This window comes from Ailuropoda melanoleuca, chromosome 12 (assembly GCF_002007445.2).
Source record: "Ailuropoda melanoleuca isolate Jingjing chromosome 12, ASM200744v2, whole genome shotgun sequence".
NCBI classification, from domain to species: domain Eukaryota; kingdom Metazoa; phylum Chordata; class Mammalia; order Carnivora; family Ursidae; genus Ailuropoda; species Ailuropoda melanoleuca.
In genome coordinates, this window is record NC_048229.1 from 38261002 (window position 1) to 38287915 (window position 26914).

The 26914-nt window shown below is 39.0% G+C and overlaps 1 protein-coding gene across 7 annotated transcripts in view; it reads left to right on the top strand.

Moving 5' to 3' along the window:
* Positions 1–4027: 4027 nt before the first annotated feature.
* ZNF527 (zinc finger protein 527) overlaps positions 4028–26914 on the top strand; it is a 35540-nt gene continuing 12653 nt past the window's right edge. Inside the window, exons 1-5 of one of the 7 annotated variants that reach the window (XM_034638311.1) lie at positions 4028–4231; positions 5862–6661; positions 6922–6996; positions 11400–11526; positions 12129–12224. In XM_034638311.1, the coding sequence (XP_034494202.1) occupies positions 6656–6661; positions 6922–6996; positions 11400–11526; positions 12129–12224 (304 nt within the window). In that variant the 5' untranslated portion in view covers positions 4028–4231; positions 5862–6655. Of the gene's footprint in view, positions 4232–5861; positions 6662–6921; positions 6997–11399; positions 11527–12128; positions 12225–26914 lie in introns of those variants that run through there. The other 6 variants (XM_034638313.1, XM_011217905.3, XM_011217906.3 and 3 more) reach the window with 6 other exon arrangements.

Below are 26914 nucleotides of genomic sequence, written 5' to 3' on the forward strand. Positions count from 1 at the left end.
AGAGCAACCTTTTTCACGACACATCTCCAAAGGCAAGAGAAATAAAAGATAAAATGAACTTATGGGACTTTATCAGGATAAAGAGCTTCTGCACAGCCAAGGAAACAGTCAAAAAAACTAAGAGACAGCCCACGGAATGGGAGAATATATTTGCAAAGGACACCACAGATAAAGGACTGGTATCCAAGATCTACAAAGAACTTCTCAAACTCAATACATGAGAAACAAATAAACAAATCATAAAATGGGCAGAAGATATGAATAGACACTTTTCCAATGAAGACATACAGATGGCTAACAGACACATGAAAAAATGTTCAAAATCATTAGCCATCAGGGAAATTCAAATCAAAACCACACTGAGATACCACCTTACGCCAGTTAGAATGGCAAAGATAGACAAGGCAAGAAACAACAATTGTTGGAGAGGATGTGGAGAAAGGGGATCCCTCCTACATTGTTGGTGGGAATGCAAGTTGGTACAGCCACTCTGGAAAACAGTGTGGAGGTCCCTTAAAAAGTTAAAAATTGAACTACCCTATGACCCAGCCATTGCACTACTGGGTGTTTACCCCAAAGATACAGACGTAGTGAAGAGAAGGGCCATATGCACCCCAATGTTCATAGCAGCATTGTCCACAATAGCTAAATCGTGGACGGAGCCAAGATGCCCTTCAGCTGATGACTGGATTAAGAAGCTGTGGTCCATATATACAATGGAATATTACTCAGCTATCAGAAAGAACGAATTCTCAACATTTGCTGCAACATGGACGGCACTGGAGGAGATAATGCTAAGTGAAATAAGTCAAGCAGAGAAAGACAATTATCATATGATTTCTCTCATCTATGGAACATAAGAACTAGGATGATCGGTAGGGGAAGAAAGGGATAAAGAAAAGGGGGGTAATCNAATCAGAAGGGGGAATGAAGCATGGGAGACTATGGACTCTGAGAAACAAACTGAGGGCTTCAGAGGGGAAGGGGGGTGGGGGAATGGGATAGACTGGTGATGGGTAGTAAGGAGGGCACGTATTGCATGGTGCACTGGGGTGTTATACGCAACTAATGAATCATCGAACTTTACATCAGGAACCAGGGATGTACTGTATGGTGACTAACATAATATAATAAAAAAACATTAAAATTAAAAAAAAACTAAAAAAAAATAAATAAAAAATTTTAGAAAAGTTTCTGAGAAGAATAAACTTGGAAAATTATATGAATTAATTTATTTTCCAGCAAATTGAACAAAGATCATATACTAATCATTTCTGTCATGTTTCAGGTTCAAACACGCCTTTCTCTATTTTGTGACATTGGAGCTAGAACTCTGACAAAGATAGTTCCCAGCCTCCCTTGCTACTGTTATAGTTTGCCGATGGAGGCATTAAAGAGAGTTTGGAAGGCAGAAAGGGAGAAGGAACTCACTTCCTATTTTCTGGACGTTCAGTATCTCTAGCAGCAGAAGAGGGCTAGAGCTTGCCTGCAAATTCTTTTTGCTTTCCCAGCACCACACTACTAAACCCCGTTAACAGCCAGGCTGAGACTTCTTCTTCTTCAGAGCTCTTAGATTCTGGTAAATCTATCCCTTGCCCTTTGTTCCCCAAGCTTTATGGCATTAGCTGTTTCTTGAGGTTTTTGCCCTTTCAGTCATTCAACATTGTACAATCGATTTCCTGTAATTAAATATTCCTTGAAATTGCCAGTGTAGTTCTGCTTTTTTTTTAAGATTTCATTTATTTGACAGAGAGAGAGAGAGAGAGACAGCGAGAGAGGGAACAGAAGCAGGGGGAGTGGGAGAGGAAGAAGCAGGCTCCCAGCAGAGCAGGACGCCCAATGCGGGGCTTGATCCCAGGACCCTAGGATCATGACCTAGGCTGAAGGCAGACGCTTAATGACTGAGCCATCCAAGCGCCCGTAGTTCTGCTTTTTTGACTAGATCTTGATGGACATAGTCCTACCACAATTTGTTTTAGCAGTGCAACCACTAACTTGAGTACTACTGTCCTGTTCTACTGGAGATGACTAGACTCAAACCAGTGTTGGACTTGGTGGTATGAGGTAAGAAAATAAATAAAGGACAAAAAGTCTTTCTGTGATTAATTACCAACACTGAAGAGATAGTCATACCATTCAAAGTTTCTCTGAAGGTACACTGTGCCAGTGAAGAAGGGAGTGTCTTATATTTCTAGCATTTTAGTATGAAAAGTCCAAGGTGATCTCTAGTGCTTGCTTTGGCAGCACATATACAAGACGATTTCCAACCTACACTGATAATCAAACCCAGGGAAGAACTATTTGATGTACTGATCAGGTAGCAAACCACAATTTTTATCCAAAAACACTTACCTAGTACATTTCCCCATTAAATCGACCCAACTATTAAATATTTGTAGGGTCTTAAAGAAAAAAGTGCTTGCCTTATTCTGAAAGTAACAGTGCCCAATTTCACAGAATAAACAGCAAATCACTTCAGCCCTATTAGCCAGAATCCTTTTGTCCAAGACTCTCTGGCTTTAGCTGTTAGAAGTGTGTGTGTCTGTGTGTGTGTGTGTGTGTAGATTGAGGGATTAATTGGTTCTCATTTCAAGAACTTCCCCCTAATTTTCACACACCCCTACTTAACAATATCTTGATTTCAGTACACCTTCCAGATCTTCCAGGGTCTGGGGATGGGGATGAATGCTGCTTTGCTCAGAATTTTAACTGTCAAATACTTTCTCCTCGATCAAATTTTAGTCAGGCTCCTCTGGACCCTCTTCTCAACCACTACGCTTCAATCTTTGGGTTTCACTGATTGTCTTTGCATTACCCAGTTTTAGCAAGAATTCTGTCAACTCAGTTTAGCCAGAGCCCTTGATATCTGACTACTCTTAATATCTAATTAAATTCCTGATCCATCCAGGCGATATCTGATCACCCTGGACTGCCCTCAGCAAGAATTCAGTCTAGCAAGAATTTCCTCCTACCCTTGATGTCTCCTCTTAATTTTCCATCCACAGACTGCCCCCACCCCCACCAACTTGCTCTTTCCATATTTTAAACCCGACTTGTTCTTGATGTATTTGGAACTGAGCCCAGTTCTAGCTGATGTTTCTTCTCCCCCATTGCCATTTTTTTTCCTGAATAAAATCTTTTTTAAAACCTCTTTACCATTCAGACATGGCTTTTTTTTTTTTTTAAACATTAAGCAGGGGCTCACATTCTTGTCCTCCAGACTGTGGAAGGTTTTCTTGAAGCTGGGCGCTAAGTGAAGTTGTAAAGTGAAAAGGTGGAAGCAGCACCAAGAGAACCCCCAGAGCTCCGGCTATCACATTATAAAGGGCTCTGGTGCAAAGGAGCGTCTTCCTAACGAAATCTAATTACCCTTCTGTGATACCACATCAGGTCCAAGTAGAGAAAGGATATAAAAATGAAGGTAACAGTGACCCGGCCCAGGGCCGGAGGTGAGGGATGGCATAGGGGTGGGAGAACAGTTAGATCTGGAGACAGTCACACACAAAGGCAGGCACACAAAGAAACCTCTCCCATCGGCTCCACACTAAAGGCAAGCCCAGAAACAAAAAAGCCCCACCTCGTGTCACAGGTAAACTCTTTCGATCTCTGGGGTAAGAGCACAAAGAAATGGTCGCCCAAAGTCAGCCACAGCCCCTCTCACAAATCCACACACACTCACATTCTCGGCGTCACACAACGACCCACAATCACGGGACGTGATTTTAAATACAGAAGCTCACTGCACTGACAGCTTTGTCCCGGGGTGCTCAGGCACAAAACCGTGCAACGACGGTCACACACAGATCGCCACACCTGAGCATTCAGTAACAGTCACGGACGCGCGGAGCTTCACGGTTTCCTCACAAACAGGTACCCACGGTCACTTGAGTGGCCGAGAACGACTGGAGAGGGAGGCACACAACTCTCCCCTCAGACACCCTCTGCCGCGGCCGCGTGCGCAGGCGCGGAGTAGAGGTGGGCCTTGGGGCCCTCTGGGAAATGTAGTTCAGCAAAGGCGGCCCCGGCGCAAAGCGTTCTGGGACTCGTGGTTCTCAGGGTCTTAAGGAAAAGCGGAGCGGCGTCCAGTCCAGTTGGATGTTTCCCCAGCCGAGCTCGGGGTCCCGCGCGCTTCAGTCCCTGCTCAGCTTCACCCCGCGGGGGATTCTGGGAGGGGACGTCGCGAGTCTCGAGTCGCTGGGCGGGTTTCCAGAACCCGCGGCGCCGCGGGGAGGTGAGTTGGGCCTGGCTGAGCGCGGGAGCCGGGGGTCAGGGCCGGGCTTGGGGTGGACCGGCAGGGACAGGGATGGGACCAGGGTGGGTGCCTCTGGGGTTACGTATAACTATGTGAGAGGCCGCCGTGTGACAGAATGTAATCTTGTCTGTCACCGCGTGTGTGCTTATGTGCAACTCTGTGTCTCACGTACAAAACTGTGTGTGTCTGTTTTCTGCAGGTATAATTGTTACTGTATATGGGTTTGTGAGAGATGCGGGTGTGACATTGTGTGTGTCGCTGTGTGAATGTGTGTGATTATGTTTGATCACTTGTCTCTGTGGATATAACAGTGTTTGTGACAGCAGGTGTGATTGTGTACCTGTGTCCATCTTCTCTATGCAGGTATGAATTTGTATGAGTAATGATGACAGGATGTGTGATCTTATGTAGTATGTCACTGTGTGTGCGATTGCGTGGACTGTCTCTCTGAGTAATTGTGTGTCATCTATCTTTGTGTTAATGCCACTGCATAGGTGTTTGACATCACAGGTTAGCTTTTTTGACCACGGATAGTGTATGTGTGTGACTGGATGAGAATTTGTATGAGTATGTGAGATGGAAAGCTTGATTGTGTGGGACCCAGTGTGTGATTGTGGGCACAGATTAAAATTACTTGCCCAGGTTCAGACAGCGACAGAACGGGTCTTGAACCTAGGCATTTTGGCTCCAGAGTCCTTGCTTTTAGTCACCAAACTCTCTTGATCTTTTCCATGTTGTGAGAGTGAAAAATGGGGACCCAGGGTTCTAAGGGTTTTGGAGAAGATTGTCCCTGATTTGGACTAGGAACCTCTAGGATATGGGATCCTCTTCCTTCATTCCCCTTGTGAGTCACAGGACCCAGTCTAAAGACATTGCAGTGAGATCATCCTCAAATTGACTGCCTCTGGGGGAGGAAATCTCAGTCTGAAAACCCAGTCTTTCTCTCCTTAGGCTATGGAGTTTGAGATTTTAGCTTTATCTTTGTCAAAACTCTTCCATGTGTGGTGCTCAGAGAGGCTGATCCATGGCTCTTTTTCTTATGTACCAAGTGAGCTAAATTTTGGTTCTGACTTTCCCAGTTAATAAAGAAAAATGTTCTCACTTCCTTTACAAATGTGTATATAAAATGTAGGCAGGAACAAGGGCAGCACTTCTCTATGCCAGGAATTGGCTCATGCAGTCTTGACAGTGAGGAAAGAAATGTTCTGAGAGCTGGAGTAACTTGCCCAAGGTCATGTAGCTAATGAGTGAAGGAGTGGAGGGTCAGCATGTGCCCGGGGAGTTATATAAAACCAAAACCTTTAAAATCAGCTTCTTTCAGAGACTGATGTTCATCTCAAAAATATTGCCCAAGTGATACCCAGCTATTTGCAAACAGAAATTTAAAAGACATTTCTTTTATGCAGATGCTATGTAGGGGCTCCCAGATGCGGAGAATACTTCGTTGATTCTCCTCTGAGGTTGCAAAGGCTTTTATGGACAATTTGAAGCTGTGTTGCGCTAACAAAATAAATTTCTTAGACCCTGAGTTGGCTGGTGCAGAGTAGTCCAGAATTAGGGGGTCGTGTATCCTAAATTCTAGGTCAAACACAACTATGCTCATTTTCAGAATGAAGAAACGTTGGCTCTGAGGGGACTGTGCAATTTGTTATTGGTTTGTATTAAAAATGAGCAATGCCTGCCTCAAGCTGTATTCCCGTGAAGTAATACAGGTAATATCTGCCAGCTCTGAAGGTGCTTCTCTAGTAAATATATAGCGTTGATTCCCCAGGTTATGTTAACTATTTCATTCAGACATTGTAGGCTCTTGAAAGAGGACCAGTTTTTGAGTCTCACTGCAGTTTTACTCTTATGACTGAGTTAGTTATTTAAGCTTTTTGAACCTCAATTTTACTTGTTGGTAAGATGGGGATAATAATACTTATCTTTGAAGTTTTGTGAAGATTAAGTAAGATAATGACATATACAACATGTATATGTTAGTATTACAGGAGGCACAACAAGATTTATTTATTCATTTTGCAAATATTTTTTGAGCACCTGCAAAGGCTCTGGCATTATTCTAACACCAGAGATACACCAGTGAACCAAACGAATCCTAGTTCTATTAGATCCTATGCTATTGTTTGGGGAAACAACAATAAAGAGAAGAAAACATGTCAAGTGGTGTCAAATGCTAAGAAGAAAAATAAATCAGGGTAAGGGAAAAGAGAAGGGAGGTTCTCTTTAGATATCTCTATCTAAATGTGGTGACAACTGAGCACAAGCAGGAATGAAGAGAGGGAGTGAGCCATGTCCAGGAAGAAGGAAAAGCAAAGGCAACAGCCTTGAAGAAGCAGTATGCACAGTGTTTGATTAACTGTGAGAAAACCCGTGTGCCTGGAGTGGAATGAGCCAAGGGGAATGAAGGTAGGAAATGAAGTCTAAGGGGCAGCCAGGGGCCATTTAGATTTTGTTGAGTTTAGGCTACATGTTCTTAATATCAGTCGGGACTTCAGTGGTTAAATTCAGTTCTGGCCTTTTTCTCAGATCTTGAAAGGGGGTAGGGGTGGCCCATGTAAGGAGGCTGTGGAGACCTTAAAGGGTCAAGAGTTGTATCTTTGTGAATCTTAGGTCAGCAACGTAGGGCTGGTCTGCCATTTTTTTCCCCTTTAATTCTCCCTTCTAAGGATACTGTTCTCCAAAAGAGAAGATTGAAGAAGGAAAGAAGAATGGCTGTTGGACTTTGTAAAGCCATGTCCCAGGTAAGCTGATGTTTTCATTTTGTTTCCAGAAATTCCACCTCATTTTTTGGGACTTTGGGACTTCAGAGAGTCAGAAATAGCCCAATGAGCACTCTCACTACTTCTCTCTCTTAACTACTGCAAATGATCTCTCTACAAATCATTTACTATCTTTTTTTCTCAGCGCTGTGCTCAAATATGTGATAGAAAAGAACTATCCTCTTTAGATGGATCATGACTTGTGCTGGAGATCAGTGCAAGTGAAATAAAGGACAGAGGTGTGATTATTGAGTGCCCTATTAAATAGGGAGATCCAGGATGGCCTCTCTGAGGAAGCAACATTTAAGCAAAGAAGAGCCTCAGTGAAAGTGGGAAGGAGGTTTTGTGAAGATCTGGAGAAGAGCTTTAAAAGGAAAAGGAAGGGGCACCTGAGTGGTGCAGTCGGTTAAGCCCCAGGTTGGGCTCCCTGCTCAGTGGGGAACCTGCTTCTTCTTCTCCCTTTGCCTTTCTCCCTGCTTATGCTTGCTCTGTCAAATAAATAAATAAATAAATAAATTCTTTAAAAAAAAAAAAGAGAAGGAATAACAAATATGAAGTTACTGTGGTGGGAACATGTCTGATGTATTCTAGGAATATCATTGAGCCAGTATCCTCAGAGGGAAATGAGCGCTATGAGATCAGAGGAGGAGCTGGGGAACAAGTTATGTGGGCCCTTGACACTCATGACCAGAACTTTGAGTTTTGTTCTCAGGGTGAAAGACAGTCACTGCAATGTTTGTGATTTAATTTGATTTCTATTTTAAAAGGAAAATAGAAAGGAAGTAAGGGTGGAGCAGGGAGATCAGTCAGGAGACTACTATAGTAATCCAGGTGGAAGGTGATAGCTGCCTGGGCTGCGGTGGTGGCATTGGAGCTGGGGGGATTTGGGGTATATGTTGGAGATAGAAAATATGGGATTTGGCCACGGACTGGTTGTGGAGTGTGAGAGAAAGAAAGTCAAAGATACCTACAAAGATTTTGACCTGGGCAACTGTACAAATGACCTTACCATTTACTGAGATGGAAAGACGGGGCAGGATGATGAGATGGGAACAAGAATTTAGTTTTTGATCTATTAAGCTTGAGAGACCTGTTGGATATCCAAGTGAAATATTGATCATATACCTGGAGTCAGGATTGGAGGTGTGAATTTGAGAATCATTAGTGTATTTAAAGCTATAGGACAGGATAGGGATTATCTTGAGGGTAGGATTGTGAGTGTAGATAGGAAAGATGCCCAAGGGCTGAATTTTGAGTATTCTTATCTGGAGGCTAACAGGAAGAGGAGGAACCAGCAAAAGAGACTGAGAAGGACTGATGTAGAAGGAAAACCAGAAGAGTATGGGTCCTGGAAGTCAGGAGCACAGAGTGTTTCATAGAGGGTATGATCAACTGAATTAAATTCTTCGGAGAGAGAGTAAGATGAAGACTGAGAACTGACCATTGGATTTGGTAACATGGAAGCTACAGATATTCTTGACAAAAGCTACTTGATAGAGTGGTTGGGATGAAAGTGTTGCAGTGGGGTCACAAGGGAATAGTGGACCCGAAGGGTAAGAATATAGAGTCTAGGTCTGTGCTGTTCAATAATGTACCCAGTAGCCACCTAAGACTCTCTGAATTAAGATGTGCTGTAACTATAAAATATATACCAGATTTTGAAGATTCAGTACAAAAAAGAATGTAAAGTGTCTCATTAATAATTTTTATATTGAGTACATGTTGAAATAACATTTTAGATATAATGGGTTAAATATATTATTACATTTGCTTCTCTTTTTTTTTTTTTCTTTCAGATTTTACTTATTTATTTAGAGGGAGAGAGAGAGAGAGCAAGAGCACAAGAGCAGGGAGAGGGAGAAGCAGAGCAGGGAGCCTGACTTGGGGCTCGATCCCAGGACACTGGGATCATGACCTGAGCCGAAGGCAGACACAACCGACTGAGCCACCCAGGCGCCCCCAAATTTACTTATTTTTACTTACTTTTTTTTCCTTTTTGCAATATAACCTAGTGATTAAGCATGACATTTGGGCTTAAACATCTCTAAAATGGGTTTCATACTTTTTTCCTACTTTTTTACTTCTTTTTTAAACAAGTTTTACAATGAGATTAAGATAATATCTGTAAAATGCTCATTAGGGTGTCTGGCATGTAGTCATTGGTCAATAAATAATAGCAACTCTTATTTTGTTTTCATCATTAAATCTGTTTACTTTTTAAATGTAGCTACTGAAAAATTTTAATATGTGGCTTACATTGTATTTCTATTGGACATTGCTGATTTAAACAATTCTGGAAGAATTTTGTTTTTGAGGAGTAGAGAAATGGGACAATAACTACAGTGAGATTATGGAAGGGAATTTATCTGTCTATAAGATGAAAGTTATTGCATCAGTTTATATACTGATAGAAATAATCTAGGAAAGTGAGAAAATACTGATCGCCCCGATAATTACATGGGAGAGAGGTAACAATGTCTTTGTGTGGACAAGTGGAGGGAATGGAGCCTGGAGTTTTATGCATAGTAACAGAGGGAAGACAGAATATATGAGTATAGATACAGTTCAGCAAGGACCTGTGGTGAGCAAGAAGATGAGGAAGTTCAAATTGAGAACAGGGAAGGAATTGGTGGTATTTTGAGAGAGACAGAATCTATGAAATGGTCATGGGAGAACAGGAAAGTGAATTTATTAGGGCAGTGTAGTGCTGCTTTTGTGGAATCTGAATCAACATGTTTATCAGTCAGGGTTCTGGCAAGAAACTCCAGAGGGGACTTTTTACAAGTTATGAAAGGATAGTGCTATACCTTGGGACTCATAACAGCAAAACTTAGGCCTGAACCTAGACAGAGAGAGAGATCTGAGTGGGAAAGACCTCTGACAGGCATTGTGACCTATGATGAAAGGACAGAGACCACACAGGGTGGTGCTGCACGGAGGGTGCCAGGGGCTTCATTTGCCTCCCTCCCATCTCTTGCATGTGGCTGAAACCAACTGAAAATGGGGTCAGGCAAGGGAGTCTATTAATGCAGTTAATACAGGTCACCCTCCCAGGACACAGAGAAGTGTAGAGGGGCACACGAAAGTTATATAACAGTATGTGGCTGTGTGAGGTTTTTTCTCTAGCCACATTCATCTGTATTTCTGCTATGTAGAATAACCATATTTGTCTTTTTTTTTTGCGATTTGATGAACAGCAGTATACTTTTAATTTGAAAGCACGAGCAGAAGAGATTACTCTCTAGGTAAATAGAAAATCTAGCTCAAAAAGTAGAAAACTAAATAGACCAATGCTCAAAAAAGAGTTAACATAGCAGACCTGAAGACACTGTGTTTAGAAGAAGTCACTTGCAGGTTGGCTTGTGGCAGCATCTGAGATCTTGGCACTAGAGCTGTTCTCTGCACTGATAGATGTTTCATGATTTTTAATAAAAAATGAGACCATATTCTGCAAAATGGAACTCTGCCATTTTAAGCATTGAGTACTCTTCCTTCCCATGGATCTATTAGAGGAAATTTTACCATTTATTCACTAAGTGGCAAATATTTACTGTTACAGCATGACAGGTTTTATACAGACACCAGATAATTCATGAACTTGTAAAATAGATATCCTTCCCTTCAAACAGCTTATGGTTAAGTGGTATAGGCTAAACTGTTTATTTATTTAATTATTTTAAAAGATTTTATGTATTTATTTGACAGAGAGAGAGCAAGAGGGAGAGAGCACACAAGCAGGGGGAGTGGCAGGCAGAGGGAGAGGGAGAAGCAGGCTCCCCACTGAGCAGGGAGCCCATTGCGGGGCTCGATCCCAGGATCCTGGGATCATGACCTGGGCCGAAGGCAGATGCTTAACCAGACTGAGCCACCCAGGCACCCCTTTATTTTATTTTTAAAAAGATTTTATTTTATTTGCTTTAGAGAGAGAGAGAGCATGAGCAGGGAGAGGGAGAAGGAAAGGGAGAGTAGCAGACTCCCCACTGAGCGTGGAGCCCTACATGGGGCTTGATCCCATGACCTGAGCCAAAATCAAGAGTCAGATGCTCAACCCATTGAGACCCAGGTGCCCCTAAACTTATTTTTTGGCCTTAAAGTTTTTTTCCAGATTTTTCATATAACCTTTTAATGAAAATTCTACCTAAATCACTTCACATATACTTCATTATTTCAAAATTTTCAAGGAGTGAATCTGTTTCTAATATTTCTCTTTCTCTCAAAATATTTGGCAAACATGGGCATGTACTTGCTCCTCGATAATTATTTTCCTCAGGCCACACAGAGCTTTGAACTCTGGCAGAATTTCATCTTTTCTGCTAGGACCATATGGGAGCACTNGCACTTGGGAAAAAAAAAAATTTTTTTTTTTTTTTTTTTTTTAATTTCAGGGTCTGGTGACCTTCAGAGATGTGGCTCTAGATTTTTCCCAAGAGGAATGGGAATGGCTGGACACGTCTCAGAAGGATTTATACAGAGATGTCATGTTGGAGAACTACAGGAACTTGGTATGGCTTGGTAAGGATGTCTCCCCCATAATTCAGAATCTTCCCTCTGAGGTGTTTTTGCCTCCTCCATTGGGAATATCTAGGTCATCTTAAGTGCTTAGCTGAATTTCTACTTCCTATTCCCAGGAAATAATTTGAAGTAGTTTCAAAGAGTTACAAATGAGTAGTTCCCATTGCTGTAGAATGAGGTCGAAATTTGTTAAATTGCAAATTATGGGGTCCCACTCTAGACCTACAGAATCAGAAACTCTGGGAATATGCCCAGGAGTCTGGGTTTTAGTGAGCCCTCCAAAGGATTCTGATGCCCATTAAGGTTTGAGAACGACTGTGGTTTCTGATTCAGTAGGTCTGGGTTGGGGCCCAAGAATTTGCATTTCTAGTAAGTTCCTAGGCAGTGGTGCTCCTGGTCTAGCACTTTGAGAATCACTGCTATGGAAGAAGCTTCATCTTCATCCTTCATACAAGCATCATTCCATTCTCCGGCCCTTCCTCTGATTTCTTTTCTTGCCTAATGAATAAGAGATTGAGATTGAGTCCTAGAAAGGCTATAGCAAGTTGATTGTCTCCCTGTTTGTCTCTTTCTTGCTCTCATTTTTCTTCTCCTGTAAACAGGACTCTCCATTTCTAAGCCCAACATGATCTCCTTATTGGAGCAAGGGAAGGAACCTTGGATGGTGGAAAAAGAGATGTCAGATGGTCAGTACGCTGGTGAGTGACAGGGAACTGGGCAAGGAGGGCTGTTGTAGGGTGGCAGGCCAAGAGGTCATGAGAAGGCTGCCCTGCACTTGAGGAGGATGCCCTGGGCTTAGCGGGGGTGGGTTTCTCCCTATTTCTATCAAATTATACACTTGTGATTCTTTTGCATATAACCCGAATCTCAGTCCTTCCCAACCCTTCTTACCCTTTTAGGGTCAGAAATGTATACATTTCCAGATTACATTTTAGAGTTTTATCAAAGTTATTATCAAAGTTATGCATGCACATTGTTTAAAGAGTCAAGTAGTTTTACAAGGCTTATTCACTTAAAAAGGCAGTCTCTTGTCCTCCTCCTCAATTTCCCTCTCCTTTGAGGGGTTGACTTTCTTTGCTTTTGCAGCTTTTTTTGATGTTTCCTTTATTTCTTTAACAAATATGTGTATGTTGCTATTTCTTAATAGTTTTTCCAGGTTTAGTCTTCATTCAGTATCTTTAAGAAAATAAGAATTTAGTACTTAACCTGAATCAAAATATGTGTGTGTGTGCAGGTGCACACATGTACGTGCACACACACACACACTTCCTATCTGCCCATCTCACTGGTATCATAATTTTGATTGAATCACTGTTCAGTGTTTACAGTATTATGGCTATTAAGTGCTATATACACATGCTGTGTATATACCAAGATTACTTTTTCTATATGACTTTTTATTTTTCCTGGAGTTAATAATTTGGGGGGTGGTGGTGTTTGTTTTTTCCCTTAGTTTTCTATATACATATTCCTAACTCAATTCCCAACTCCCCATCTATTGTCTAAATCTCTTAACACTCAGACACATTAAGGTAATCTGTTGATTTTATTGTCTTAGAGAAATCTTTCCCAGTGTCTTCAGACATGCTTGTCTCTGGAAAAATGGCTCATTACATCTGCTTGCGCCCAATTTGGATTTATCGGATGTTTTGTCGTGATTAGATTGAAGTAATGCATTTTTGGAAAGAGTGCCACAGAAATAATGTTATGTTCTCTCAGTGCAACATACCAAAGAATTCATAATATTGATATGGCTTATTGCAGATGATAACTTTGATCACTTGTAAAGGTGGTGTCTCCCTGGTTTCTCCATTGTAAAGTTACTGTTTTTCTATTTGTAATTAATAAATATCTTGGGAGAGATACTTTGAGACTATTCAGTTTCTTCTGAAACTTTTTCCTATTGATTTTAGCATCCATTGGCCCATTGGGTCTTGTCTGCAACAGTTGTTAATGTGGTGTTGGCCTAATGTTGATTTTTCCATTTCCCTCCTGTCTTTATGTACATTAGTTAGGATTGTCCTATAGAGAAGGGCTCTTCCTTATCTACTATTTATTTATATATTCAATTACTTCTTTATAAATCATGGATTTAATTTTTCCTGGGTGAGGTAAATCCAATGAATCATTTTTTGCTCAAATTCTTCTGGCTTTGACCATCAGGATCTCCTTCCAGTTGGTTTCTTTGACCTTTTAACATGCCCCCATCCATTTTTGAGCACTTCCTTCCTTCCTGGTTCCAGGTATTCCAGGTTCATCTTGTTTTCCTTGCCCTAGCCTTGAATCAACTGTTCCTCCTAGGAGCTATGGTTCCTTTTATTGGGAAATGACGTTTGGAAACCAAGGTCTGGGTGCTTTGTGTGCTCATTGCTACCAGGATGTCGTTGTTCCTAGGCCCTCACAGCAGATGGAGCTGGAAAATATATGTATGTATAGCAATACATACAGGTATACTCACATTTCTATATTTATTTCTGCCTCTGTCTTTTTATATATTATCAGTTTATTTTAATATCTTGATTATAGTCCTACTCTACAGGGTTTATTTTAGCCTTTCTCCTTTACTTATCTGTAATTTCTTTTTCTGACAATGAGAAACAATGTATTTACTTATGTGCTCCGTTTTAGTATACCCATTAAATAGTTTCAGAATTTCCAAACTATTCCTCTGTGAGAAACATATTTACTAACTGGATTACATTTTTTGTATATGGTTCTTTTTGTTTATAGTCTTGCAGTATTCAGTCAAAATATTATTTTCCAAAGTTACCTACATTAGCTCTTTTAGGTTGATTTGTTACTACTTGTATTCTATTTTGGGTTCCTACTACGTCTTGGTTGGTTTTAATTATTTATTTATTTTTGTATCTGAAACATTACTATGCTTTTAAGAATCAAAGCTATAGAAAAATATATCCTCAGAAATGTGTTAGTTTCTCCTCATCCCCACTATCCTATTTATGTTCCCTAATTTCTTCCTACCCCTTTCTTACCCACTTCCTATAGAATACCAATCTCTTTATTTTCGGGTTTGTCCTTTTTATGTTTCTTTTGTACAAATGAGCCGACATATACGCAGTTTCTTTTATCTCCTTGTATGCTACATAAAGAGTAGCGTACCATAGGTACTCTTTGCATTTTGCTTTTTTCACTTAGCTGTAAATACACTCCATATTAGTCATGGGGATCTTCCTCATTTTTTTTAATAGCTGCAAATTACTCCATTATCTGGATGTTATGGTAATTTATTCAACCACTCTTTGACATGTGGACTTTTAGGATGTTTGCACTATTTTACAATTAGGACCAGTGCTTCAGTAGTAACCTTGTGTGTATGTTTTTTCATATTGTCGAGGGTGTATTTTTAGGATAGATTCTTGGATGTAGGATTGCTGAGTAAGTGCATATGTAGTTTTGTTAGCGATTGCCAATTTCCTTCCAGAAAGGTTGTAGCAGACTGCTTCCTATATTAGGTTTTTATTGCTACTGTAACAAATTACCACAGATTTACTGGCTGAAAACAACGTGAATTTATCATCTTATAGCTCTAGAGGTCAACAGTTGGAAAGTGGCTCTTATAGGACTAAAATCAAGATGTCAGCAGCCTGCCTTATTTGTGAATGCCCTAGGGGATCATCTGTTTCTAGCCTTTTTCTGCTTTTTTAAAGCTCTTTCTTCATCCTTTTATTTTCAATTTTTAAAAATCACTTTATTTTAAATGTGGTATTTATATGCAGTATAGAATTGAGTTTTGCTCTGTGAACCAATCTGAATATCATTTTTCAAGTTAATAGGTGAAAGTCCAAGTACATTTTTGATATGTTTGGGCTTAATTCTGTATATTGTTTTATATGACATTTTCTGATTTTTATAGTTCTTAAAAAAGACTTTCACTTACCTATTTACCTAGCCTTTTATTTTGGTCATTTAATACTATAGTTTTGTAATAACTAGGAACATTTTTCTTTTGTTCTAGTGCTCTGTTTCTGTAGACAATATTTATTCCTTCTATTACTTGATTAGTTGGCTTTAAAAACTAGCCTTTGATTTTTTACTTATTACAGATGAGTCAGTAAGTAGGCTTGTTTCACCTCCCACCTTCTCTTCCCAAATTTGTTAGTTGTACGCTTTTTATGTTGTCAAGGCATATTATATTTACGTGCTGTACTGTCACATTTATCCCAACCTTTCATTTCATCTTCATTCTATAGTCAAATATATTTAGGGTTTTCCAAAATTTCCTTTTGCTGAAATTTCTCTAGATATATCTTAGTTGGCTGAAGTTTGTCCTCTAGCAGTTTCCTCACAAAGAGTTCACACAAATAATGTCCCCCCAAGTCTACCTCGTTCATAATTGGCTGTTCTTTCCCTAAGTTTATTGTAGTATAGTATTAATGTTGAATAGTGTTATGAAGAAGTGTGATGCCAGCTTGATATTTTCCTTTATGTATAATTAGCTTTGCATTTTGTTCTGGTCTCCTAGTAGGTTCTTTAATTTTAAAGTTATTTTGTTAGAGTACGTCTCAGTCTTGACCATTTTAGATCACTCTTTCCTGGCACATGTGTTCTCTTTCAGGATGGAGAATCAAGTTTTTATTTCAAGAAATACTTTTGTTCTTTTTATTGACAAAGTTAAGAATATAGGAAAGTAAAGGGAATGATACAACAAATGCCGACCACCCAGAATTGATCATTGTTAATATTTTGATGTTTTCATTTTTTTGATGAAAGAGATAAACTATCTTAGCACAAATTCTCTATTTCTCATTCTCAATTCACTTTCCCCCATCTGCCTCTTGCTCTGAGAAGCAACAACAGTCATCAGTCATAAATTCATCATATGCCCCTCCAGTTCATTTTTTTTTTTAAAGATTTTATTTATTTATTTGACAGAGATAGAGACAGTCAGTGAGAGAGGGAACACAAGCAGGGGGAGTGGGAGAGGAAGAAGCAGGCTCCCAGCAGAGGAGCCTGACGTGGGGCTCGATCCCGTAACGCCGGGATCACGCCCTGAGCCGAAGGCAGACGCTTAACCGCTGTGCCACCCAGGCGCCCCCCTCCAGTTCATTTTTTAAACATCTTTTGTAAACATTTATGCATCCATTTAAAAAAGTGTTTTTATTTTTTTCAGAGGTAGTATTCTTTACATTTTGTTCTGCAACTTGCTTGTATTACTCAACATTTTTCTGAGATTTGTCCTTGGTAAATCTGTTATGTAATATAGTTCCATTTTTTTAAACTGCTATATAGTTTCATGTTTCAAATTCGCCACATTTTATTTAACTCTTCCCCTACTACTGATGGCCATTTAGATTGTTTCTGTTCTTTGCTGTCTCCTATAGTAGCAGGGTATGTTTCCATGTACATGCGTATTAGAGTTTGTCAAGGATTTGTACGTAGTAATAAAATTGCTGGAGCTTAGGAGTGCACACCTTATTTTACTAGATACTCAAGCTGTTCTTGAAAGTGGTAGAATCAGTTTATACCTCTACTAACAATGTCTGAGATTTTCTGTTTCCTTATTCTCTTGATAGTCTCCAACTTAAGTTTGGGATATTGCCCTTGATAATTTTTTGCCAGTATAATGGAAGAGAAATGCTCTTGAAATTGTTTTAGTTTGCCTAGTAAGACTGAGCATTTTTCCAGAAGTGAATGAACCATTCAGTTTTTCTCTTGCGTGAATTACCTGCTCATATTTTTTAACCTGTTCTTTGAGGTAAGGTTATTTGTCTTTTTCTTATCGACTTGTAGAACTTCTTTATGTATTGAGCATTAACCATTTTTCTATAATGTGTGTTTTTGTTATCTTTTCCCAGACTGTCCCTTGCCTTTTACCTTTGTAGTGCTTTCTCTTACCCAGTAGTTTTTACTGGTAGTGTCAAATTCACCCATCTTTTCCATTAGTTTTTCTTTATTGTAGTCTTGTTTACTAAATCTTCCCCTAATGGAGGCCATAAAGATAATCTCCTGTATTATTTTTTAATAGTTTTAAGGTTCTTTTGTTCAGTCTTCTCCTATAATCTATCTGGACTTTAATTTTTAAAATATGATGTATTAGGCATTTTTTTTCCACATGGAGATTTCCCAGTACTGTATGTTAATCCATTTCTTCTCTATTGATTGTAACGCCACCTCTGTAACATGCCAAGTCCTATGTCTGCAAGAATCTTGTGTCTGTCCTTTGTTTTTTTGTTCCACTGATTTATTTACTTATTCCGAAGCCAATGCTGTGCTGTTTTCCTTACTATATATCTTTATTTCCGTTTAGATATTTGGTTATTGTTGGTATGTAGAAAAAGTATTTATTTGCATATATTTATCACCTATCTAGTCATCTTATTGTACTCTCTTATTCTAGTAGGTTTTCAGCAATTCTCTGAGTGTATTAGTCAACATAAAGCTAAATACTTTAACAAAGCCTCAGTGAATAAAATCAATAAAAATTGTTCCTTGTACACATCACAGTCCAGTGTGAGGTTATCTGGGACTTCTGCTGCATGCTGTCATTCAGATATGCAGCCATATTTCATCTGTTGGCTGCATCATCTCTTAGGACTCACCATTGCCTTGAAGTCCTATGCTGAATCCTCTGAAGCCAGCCAGTGAAAAAGAGAGGGAGGAGGTAGAGACAAACACTCAACACAAACATACACACACACACACACACACACACACACACACACAACACACACAAAGATAAAATGGATGGGGATCTCTAAGGACATTTTTAATGGACTAGTCTAGAAGTAGCATTTGTGACATGTTACTTCTGAGTGGCCAAAATTCAGTCACTTGTCTGCATGGGAATCTGGGAGATGTAGATTCCTCTGTACCTAGATGGAAAAGGCAAAATATTTGCTACATGTAGTGACCTTTCCGTATTTATATTCCTTCTTACCTTTTCTTGTTTTCAGTTCTACTTTATCAAATACAGTTTCCATATCTATATTGAACGATTGCTATAATTTTTTTTCATTCTGATATCACAGGACATTTTCAGGTGTTTCACACTAAATGTGCCTGTTTTTTTCTATTCCTAGCTCTATGTATTGTACCTATGGATGCATATATTTTAAGCATGAGAGGCTTTTGGATTTTATATATATTCAGCATCTTTTAAGGCAATTATTTTTTTCTTCTTTTTACATTTTTTTCCTCACATAAAATTTGTAGAAGAAAAATTCTGTAAGAATTTATAGTAAAGATTTCCTATTGCTGAACTATTTTAGTATTTCTGAATTGCATACTTGGTCATGTGTATTAGTCATTTTATATACTGCTTTATTCAATTTTTAATATTAAAGAATGTTGACTGTTATCCATGGGGGAGATTGGTCTGATATAAGGGCAGTGAAATAGATCGCTGGAGCAATAGAGAAAGTACAGAAATACACCAGTGTGTATATGAGAACTTAGTATTTGATAACAAGGTGGCTTTTTAAATCAATGGTATGAAGAAATTTTCTTAAGAGTTAAGGATACTATTTGTATAATACTGGATTTTGGAAAGTCTTTCTTAAAATGACATCAAGGCCAGACTCTATAATGGAAAAAATTGGAGATTTGACTTCATAATATGTTTTCAAAAATTTTGTCGAAAGCACTGTAAATGAAGATGACATGTGACAATAAAAAGTGATGACTTGAAAAAAAAGTGATGATTTGAGGGGAAAAAATATTATAAAGCCTTAATGCTCTAAATTTATAAATGACTTCTATAAGCCACTTAAAATAAAATGGTAGTGCAACTAAAATGTGTATAAAGGATACACCAGTTAGAATGGCAAAAATTAACAAGGCAGGAAACAACAAATGTTGGCGAGGATTTGGAGAAAGGGAAACCCTCTTACACTGTTGGTGGGAATGCAAGCTGGTACAGCCACTTTGGAAAATAGTATGGAGGTTCCTCAAAAAGTTAAAAATAGAGCTACACTATGACCCAGCAATTACAGTACTGGGTATTTACCCCAAAGATACAGATGTAGTGAAAAGAAGGGGCACATGTATTCTGATGTTCATAGCAGCAATGTCCACAATAGCCAAACTGTGGAAGGAGCTGAGGTGCCCTTCAACAGATGAATGGATAAAGAAGATGTGGTTCATATATACAATGGAATACTATTCAGCCATCAGAAGGGGTGAATACCCACCCTTGCATCGACATGGATGGAGGGGATTATGCTAAGTAAAATAAGTCAAGCAGAGAAAGACAATTATCATATGGTTTCACTCATATGTGGAACATAAGCAATAGCACGGCAGACATTAGGGGAAGGAAGAGAAAACTGAAGTGGGGGAAATCAAAGGGGGAGACAAACCATGAGAGACTATGGACTCTGGGAAACAATCTGAGGGTTCCATAAGGGGGGTGGTGGAAGGATGGGGTAGCCCAGTGATGGGTATAAAGGAGGGCACATGCTGTAATGAGCACTGGGTGTTATATGTAAATAATGAATTATTGAACACTACATCAAAAACTAATGATGTACTGTATGGTGACTAACATAACAAAAAAAGAAAAAAGAGAAGAAAAACAAGGGAAAAAATATGTGTAAAGGATACAAATAAAGAATTCACCAAAGAAGAAACCACAAAATACATAGCTGGTACATATACATGTATAAAAATGCTCTATTTTACAATCAGAAAATTGCAAATTATAGAATAATGAGGTACTCTTTAGTTATAAGGGCAAAAATTTTAGAATGATCCTAGTCAGCGTAGATGAGTTTGAAGACATGTACTTTATGTTCTGGTAGGAATGAAACTTGATAAAAATTACTTTGGAGGGCAGTTTGACAATGAATATGAATATATAAATTATATACACTTATAGTTTTATTTAACACTTCTTTTAGAAATGTATCTTACAGAAATACAAAATTATGGGTGCTTGGGTAGCTCCATTGGTTCAGTGTCCAACTCTTGGTTTTGGCTCAGGTCATGATCTCGGGGTTCTGAGATCGAGCCCTGTGTGGGGCTCCTCGCTCAGCACAGACTCTGCTTGAGATTCTCTCTCTGCCCCTCCCCTTCTGCCCTCCCCTCTCCCCTGCTCAGGTGCACATATGCATGCTCTTTCTCTCTCAAATAAATAAATAAAATCTTAAAAAAAGAAATATAAAATTATGCAAAAACATACTGTAGAAGCTGCTTATTTGATTTATAAATTGTTACTTTTTTTAAAAGGTGGTCATGAGGGATCATAAAAAATATACACACATGTGAGACTTTTTTTTTAACTTTATAACGTATATATGAATATTCATTAATTTTCTGATATAGTACTAAAACCTTTATTTGAATATGATCTGTTGGGGTTTAGCACTGTCCTCCTTACATAAGCCACACTCATAATGCACTATCTACAATATCCATTGCTAATCTTTTTAAAGCAAAGCAAAACATGTGCAAACCAATGTGACTGCAGAATCTTTGTAGAAATTTTATGTTTTTAATAGGCTTTTATGGTTCTCTTCCTAATACAAAAACAGGTTTTTAAGTAACACGTTTTCCTATTTTTCTGAAACTTTTAACTTAGTTTTCATTAAAAACAACTTTCTTAGTCTTTCTCAGTCCGACTTATTTCTCTTAGCATAATTCACTTTAGGTCCATATGACTTCACTCATATGTGGAATAAAAAAAAACAAAACCAAAACAAATGAATAAGAAACACAAAGCAGAATCAGACCTGTAGATATGGAGAACAAACTGATGGTTGCCAGAGGGAAGGAAGTGGAGGGATGGGCAGAATGGGTGAAGGGGAGTGGGAGATACAGGCTTCCAGTTATGGAATGAGTAAGTCATGGGAGTAAAAGGCATAGCATAGGGAATACAGTCAATATTATAATATCGTATGGTGGCAGATGGTAGTTAAACTTGTGCTGACGTAACATGGTATAGAGTTTGAATTACTGTGTTGTACACCTGAAACTAATGTAACATCGTGTGTCAACAATGCTCAAATTTTTTTTCATTTTTTTCTCCAAATTTTTATTTAAATTCCAGTTAATTAACATACAGTGTAATATTAGTTTCAGGTATAGAATTTACTGATTCAACACGTACATACAACACCCAGTGCTCATCACAAGTGCCCTCCTTAATATCTATCACCTATTCAACCCATCCCGCTGTCCACCTCCCCTCCCGTTACCATCAGTTTGTTCTCTATAGTTAATGGTTTGCCACTCTCTTACCCACCTCCCCCATGTTCATCTGTCTTGTTTCTTAAATTCCACATATGAGTGAAAATCATATGGTATTTTTCATTCTCTGACTTATTTCGCTTAGCATAATACACTGTAGCTCCAAATGGCAAGATTTCACTCTTTTTTATGGCTGATATTCCTGTGTGTGTGTGTGTGTGTGTGTGTGTGTGTGTGTGTATGTGTGTATCCCACATCTTTATCCACTTATCAGTCAATGGACATTTGGGCTGTTCCACATTTGACTATTGTTGATAATGCTGCCAGGGTGCATGCATTGCTTCAGATCAGTATTTTTGTATCCTTTGGGTAAATATCTAGTAATGCAATTTCTCAATCATAGGGTAGTTCTATTTTTAACTTTTTGAGGAAACTCCATAGTGTTTCCCAGAGTGGTTGTACCAGTTTACATTCCCACCAAGAGTATAAGAGGGTTCCCCTTTTTCTGCATCCTTGCCAACACTTGTTGTTTCCAGAATTTTGGCCATTCTCACTGGTGTGAGGTGACATCTCATTGTAATTTTGATTTGTATTTACCTGATGATGAGCGATTTTGAGCACATTTTCATGTGTCTGTTGGCCATCTGGATGTCTTCTTTGGAAAAATGTGTATCCGTGGTCTTCTGCCCACTTTTTATTTTTTTATTTTTTTTTATTTTTATTTTTTTTAAAGATTTTATTTATTTATTTGACAGAGATAGAGACAGCCAGCGAGAGAGGGCACAAGCAGGGGGAGTGGGAGAGGAAGAAGCAGGCTCATAGCGGAAGAGCCTGATGTGGGGCTCGATCCCAGATCGCCGGGATCGCGCCCTGAGCTGAAGGCAGACGCTTAACCGCTGTGCCACCCAGGCGCCCCTTCTGCCCACTTTTTAATTGGATTATTCATTTTTTGGATATTGAGTTTGGTAAGTTCTTCATAGATTTTGGACACTAACCCTTTATTGGATATGTCGTTTGCAAAAATTTCCCATTCCATAGATGCCTTTTAGTTTTGTTGATTATTTCCTTCGCTGTGCAGAAGGTTTTTATTTTGTTGAGGTCACAATCATTTATTTTCACTTTTGTTTCCCTTGCCTCAGGAGGCATATCTAGAAAAATGTTGCTATGGCCAGTGTCAAAGAGGTTACTGCCTGTGCTCTTCTCTAGGATTTTGATGGTTTCCTGTCTCACATTTAGGTCTTTCATCCATTTTGAATTTATTTTTATGTATGGTGTAAAAAGTGGTCCAGTGTTGTTGTCCAGTGTTCCCAAGAGCATTTGTTGAAGAGACTGTCTTTTTAATATTGGGTATTCTTTCCTGCTTTGTGAAAATTAACTGACCATATGGCTGTAGGTTCATTTCCGGGTTTTCTATTGTTTTATTGATCTATGTGTCTGTTTTTGTGCCAGTACCATACTGTCTGATCAGTACAGCTTTGTAATTAACTTGAAGTCTGGAATTGTGATGCCTCCAGCTTTGCTTTTCTTTTTCAGGATATCTGTGGCTATTTGGGATCTTTTGTTGTTCCATACAAATTTTAGGATTGTTTGTTCTACCTCTGTGAAAAATACTGTTGGTATTTTGATGGGATTGCATTAAATGTGTAGATTGCTTTGGATAATATAGACATTTTAACAATATTTGTTATTCTTCTAGGACTCCTGTAAAACAAATGTTATTACATTCAATGGAATCACTGAGTTCCCTAAGTCTATTCTCATGATCCATAATTATTCCTTCTCTCTTTTGTTTTCATTATTTTCCATTATTCTACCTTCTATATAACTTATTTGTTCCTCTTCTTCTTTCATCCTTGTGGTCATTACATCCAATCTGTTTCAGATCTTAGTTATTTTGTTTTTCATTTCTGACTGATTGTTTTTTAACTCGTTTATCTCTGTGGTAGGGCCTCCCTGAAGTCTTCCATTTTTTTTCCTCAAGCCCAGCCAATAGCCCTATGATTGTTGCTTTAAATTCTTCATCAGGCATATTACTTGTATCTGTTTTGATTAGATCTCTGGCAATGACCTTTTCTGGTTCTTTCTTTTGGAATGGATTCCTTTCCTTGGCATTTTAAATCTCGGTCTTCTTCTATATTAGAAAAACTTGTTATGTTTCGTGCTCCTGAGAGTAATAGCGTTATGAAGAAGAGGTCATATATTGTCCGGGGCCTGGTGCTTCGGAGAGTGTCTCGTGTGTGCTACGTGCACTTTGCTGTTGTGTTTTGGCTGCTCTGTCCTTCAGGCCAGCCATCTGCAGAGGCTCTCCTTGCCTGCAGTGGGCAGTGTTTGGTCCTTGGCCAGAGGTGGCCAGTTTTAACTAGGTGTGCTCTGGTGTGCACCTGAAACTAATGTAACATTGTCAACTCTTCTCAGAAGAAAAATTTTTAAATCTCTCTTCAGCATGCATTTTATTAACTAAATATTTAATTAAAGTATATGGTTATAAACACCAACTGAACTAAAGAGGTTGAGAACACAACTGAATTTTGGCAAGAAAGTAACTGAGCTTTTGGGATAGGAGTGCAAAAATCTATTAAGATGCCTAGTTGCCAAAATTATGGTTCATCCATTCTGTGACTAGAGTAGCTTTATTTGTTCTGACATGGGAAAATGTCTACAGTACTTTAATTTTTTTTTAAAGATTTTGTTTATTTGAGGGAGAGAGCGTGAGGGAGAGCACAAGTTGGGGGTATGGGCAGAGGAGGAGGAAGAAGCAGACTCCCTGCTTGAGCAGGGAGCCCCAGGCAGGGCTCAATCTTAGGATCCTGAGATCATGACCTAAACCAAAAGCATATGCTCAACTGACTGAGCTACCCAGGTGCCCCTAAGGTTTTTTTAAATAATTTTTTTTTTTATTTCAGTAAGTGCCGTCATCCTGAGCACACCTAGTTGAAGAGACTCTCATGGAAAAAACACATCAAAGGATTTCCATATCAATCTAGATGCAGATTGATATGGAAAGGTGCAGTTGAGGACACATCAAAGGATTTCCATATCAATCTAGATGCAGATTGATATGGAAAGGTGCAGTTGAGGACCAGCATTAGGGGGGCTTCTAACATTTTTCCTTTTTTTTCTTTTTTTAAAGTAATCTCTACACCCAGTGTGGGACTTCAACGCATGACCCTGAGATCAAGAGTCTTATGCTGTACTGACTGAGCCAGCCAGGCATTACTATCCTTTTTCCTTTGAAATAGAAATATTTATTAGAAAATATTCAAGCAATTAAAAAATGTATAAAGTAGGAAGTATACTCTTCTCTCAAGATACCATCCAAAGACCACTACTGTTCATGGTAGGATCTATATCTTTCCAGAAATTCCCTTGCACAGATACGCATGTGTGTGCACACACACACATACAACTTTTATATGCATCTATTTACAATTTGCTTTTTTTTAAAAAAAATTTAAACTTAAAACATTGTATTGGTTAAGATGTGGAGGAAAAAAGAACCCTACTGTACTGCCAGTGGTAATATAAACTGGTACAGCTACTGTGGAAAACAGTAGAGAGATTCCTCAAAAATTAAAAATAGAAATACCTTATGATCCGATAATTCCACCAGTGAGTATGAATAAAACAAAAACATTAATTCAGAAAGATGTATGCACCCATATATATTTTTTCCTATTTTTTTAAATGATTTTTTATTATATTATGTTAGTCACCATACAGTATATGCCTGTATTCCGGTGTAAAGTTCGATGCTTCATTAGTTGCGCATAACACCCAGTGCACCCTGCAATACGTGCCCTCCTTACTACCCATCACCAGACTATCCCAAACCCCCACCCCCTCCTCTCTGAGGCCCTCAGTTTGTTTCTCATAGTCCATAGTGTCTCATGTTTCATTCCCCCTTCTGATTACCCCCCCTTTCTTTATCCCTTTCTTCCCCTACCGATCATCCTAGTTCTTATGTTCGATAGATGAGAGAAATCATATGATAATTGTCTTTCTCTGCTTGACTTATTTCACTTAGCATTATCTCCTCCAGTGCCGTCCATGTTGCAGCAAATGTTGAGAATTCGTTCTTTCTGATAGCTGAGTAATATTCCATTGTATATATGGACCACAGCTTCTTAATCCAGTCATCTGTTGAAGGGCATCTCGGCTCCTTCCATGATTTGGCTATTGTGGACAATGCAGCTATGAACATTGGGGTGCATATGGCCCTTCTCTTTACTACGTCTGTATCTTTGGGGTAAACACCCAGTAGTGCAATGGCTGGATCATAGTGTAGCTCAATTTTTAACTTTTTAAGGGGCCTCCACACTGTTTTCCAGAGTGGCTGTACCAACTTGCGTTCCCATCAACAATGTAGGAGGGGATCCCCTTTCACCACATCCTCTCCAACAATTGTTGTTTCTTGCCTTGTCTATTTTTGCCATGCTGACTGGCATAAGTTGGTATCTCAGTGTGGTTTTGATTTGAATTTCCCTGATGACTAATGATTTTGAACATTGTTTCATGTGTCTGTTAGCCATTTGTATGTCTTCATTGGAAAAGTGTCTGTTCATATCTTCTGCCCATTTTATGATTTGTTTATTTGTTTCTCGTGTATTGAGTTTGAGAAGTTCTTTGTAGGATCTTGGATACCAGTCTTTTATCTGTAGTGTCCTTTGCAAATATATTCTCCCATTCCGTGGCTGCCTCTTGGTTTTTTTGACTGTTTCCTTGGCTGTGCAGAAGCTTTTTATCTTGATGAAGTCCCATGAATTCATTTTATCTGTTGTTTCTCTTGTCTTTGGAGAAGTGTCATGAAAAAGGTTGCTTTGACCGATGTCGTAGAGGTTGCTGCCTATGTTCTCGTCTAGAATTTTGATGGATTCCTGTCTCACATTGAGGTCTTTCATCCATTTGGAGTTTATTTTTGTGTATGGTGTGAGAGAGTGGTCAAGTTTCATTCTTTTGCATGTAGCTGTCCAATTTTCCCAGCACCATTTATTGAAGAGACTGTCTTTTTTCCACCGGATGTTTTTTCCTGCTTTATCAAAGATTAGTTGCCCAAAGAGCCGAGGGTCCATTTCTGGGTTCTCTATTCTGTTCCATTGGTCGATGTGTCTGTTTTTGTGCCAGTACCATGCTGTCTTTGTGATCACAGCGTTGTAGTACAGCGCGAAATCCGGCATTGTGATCCCCCCAATTTGTTTTTCCATTTCAACAGTTCCTTGGCGATTCGGGGCCTTTTCTGGTTCCA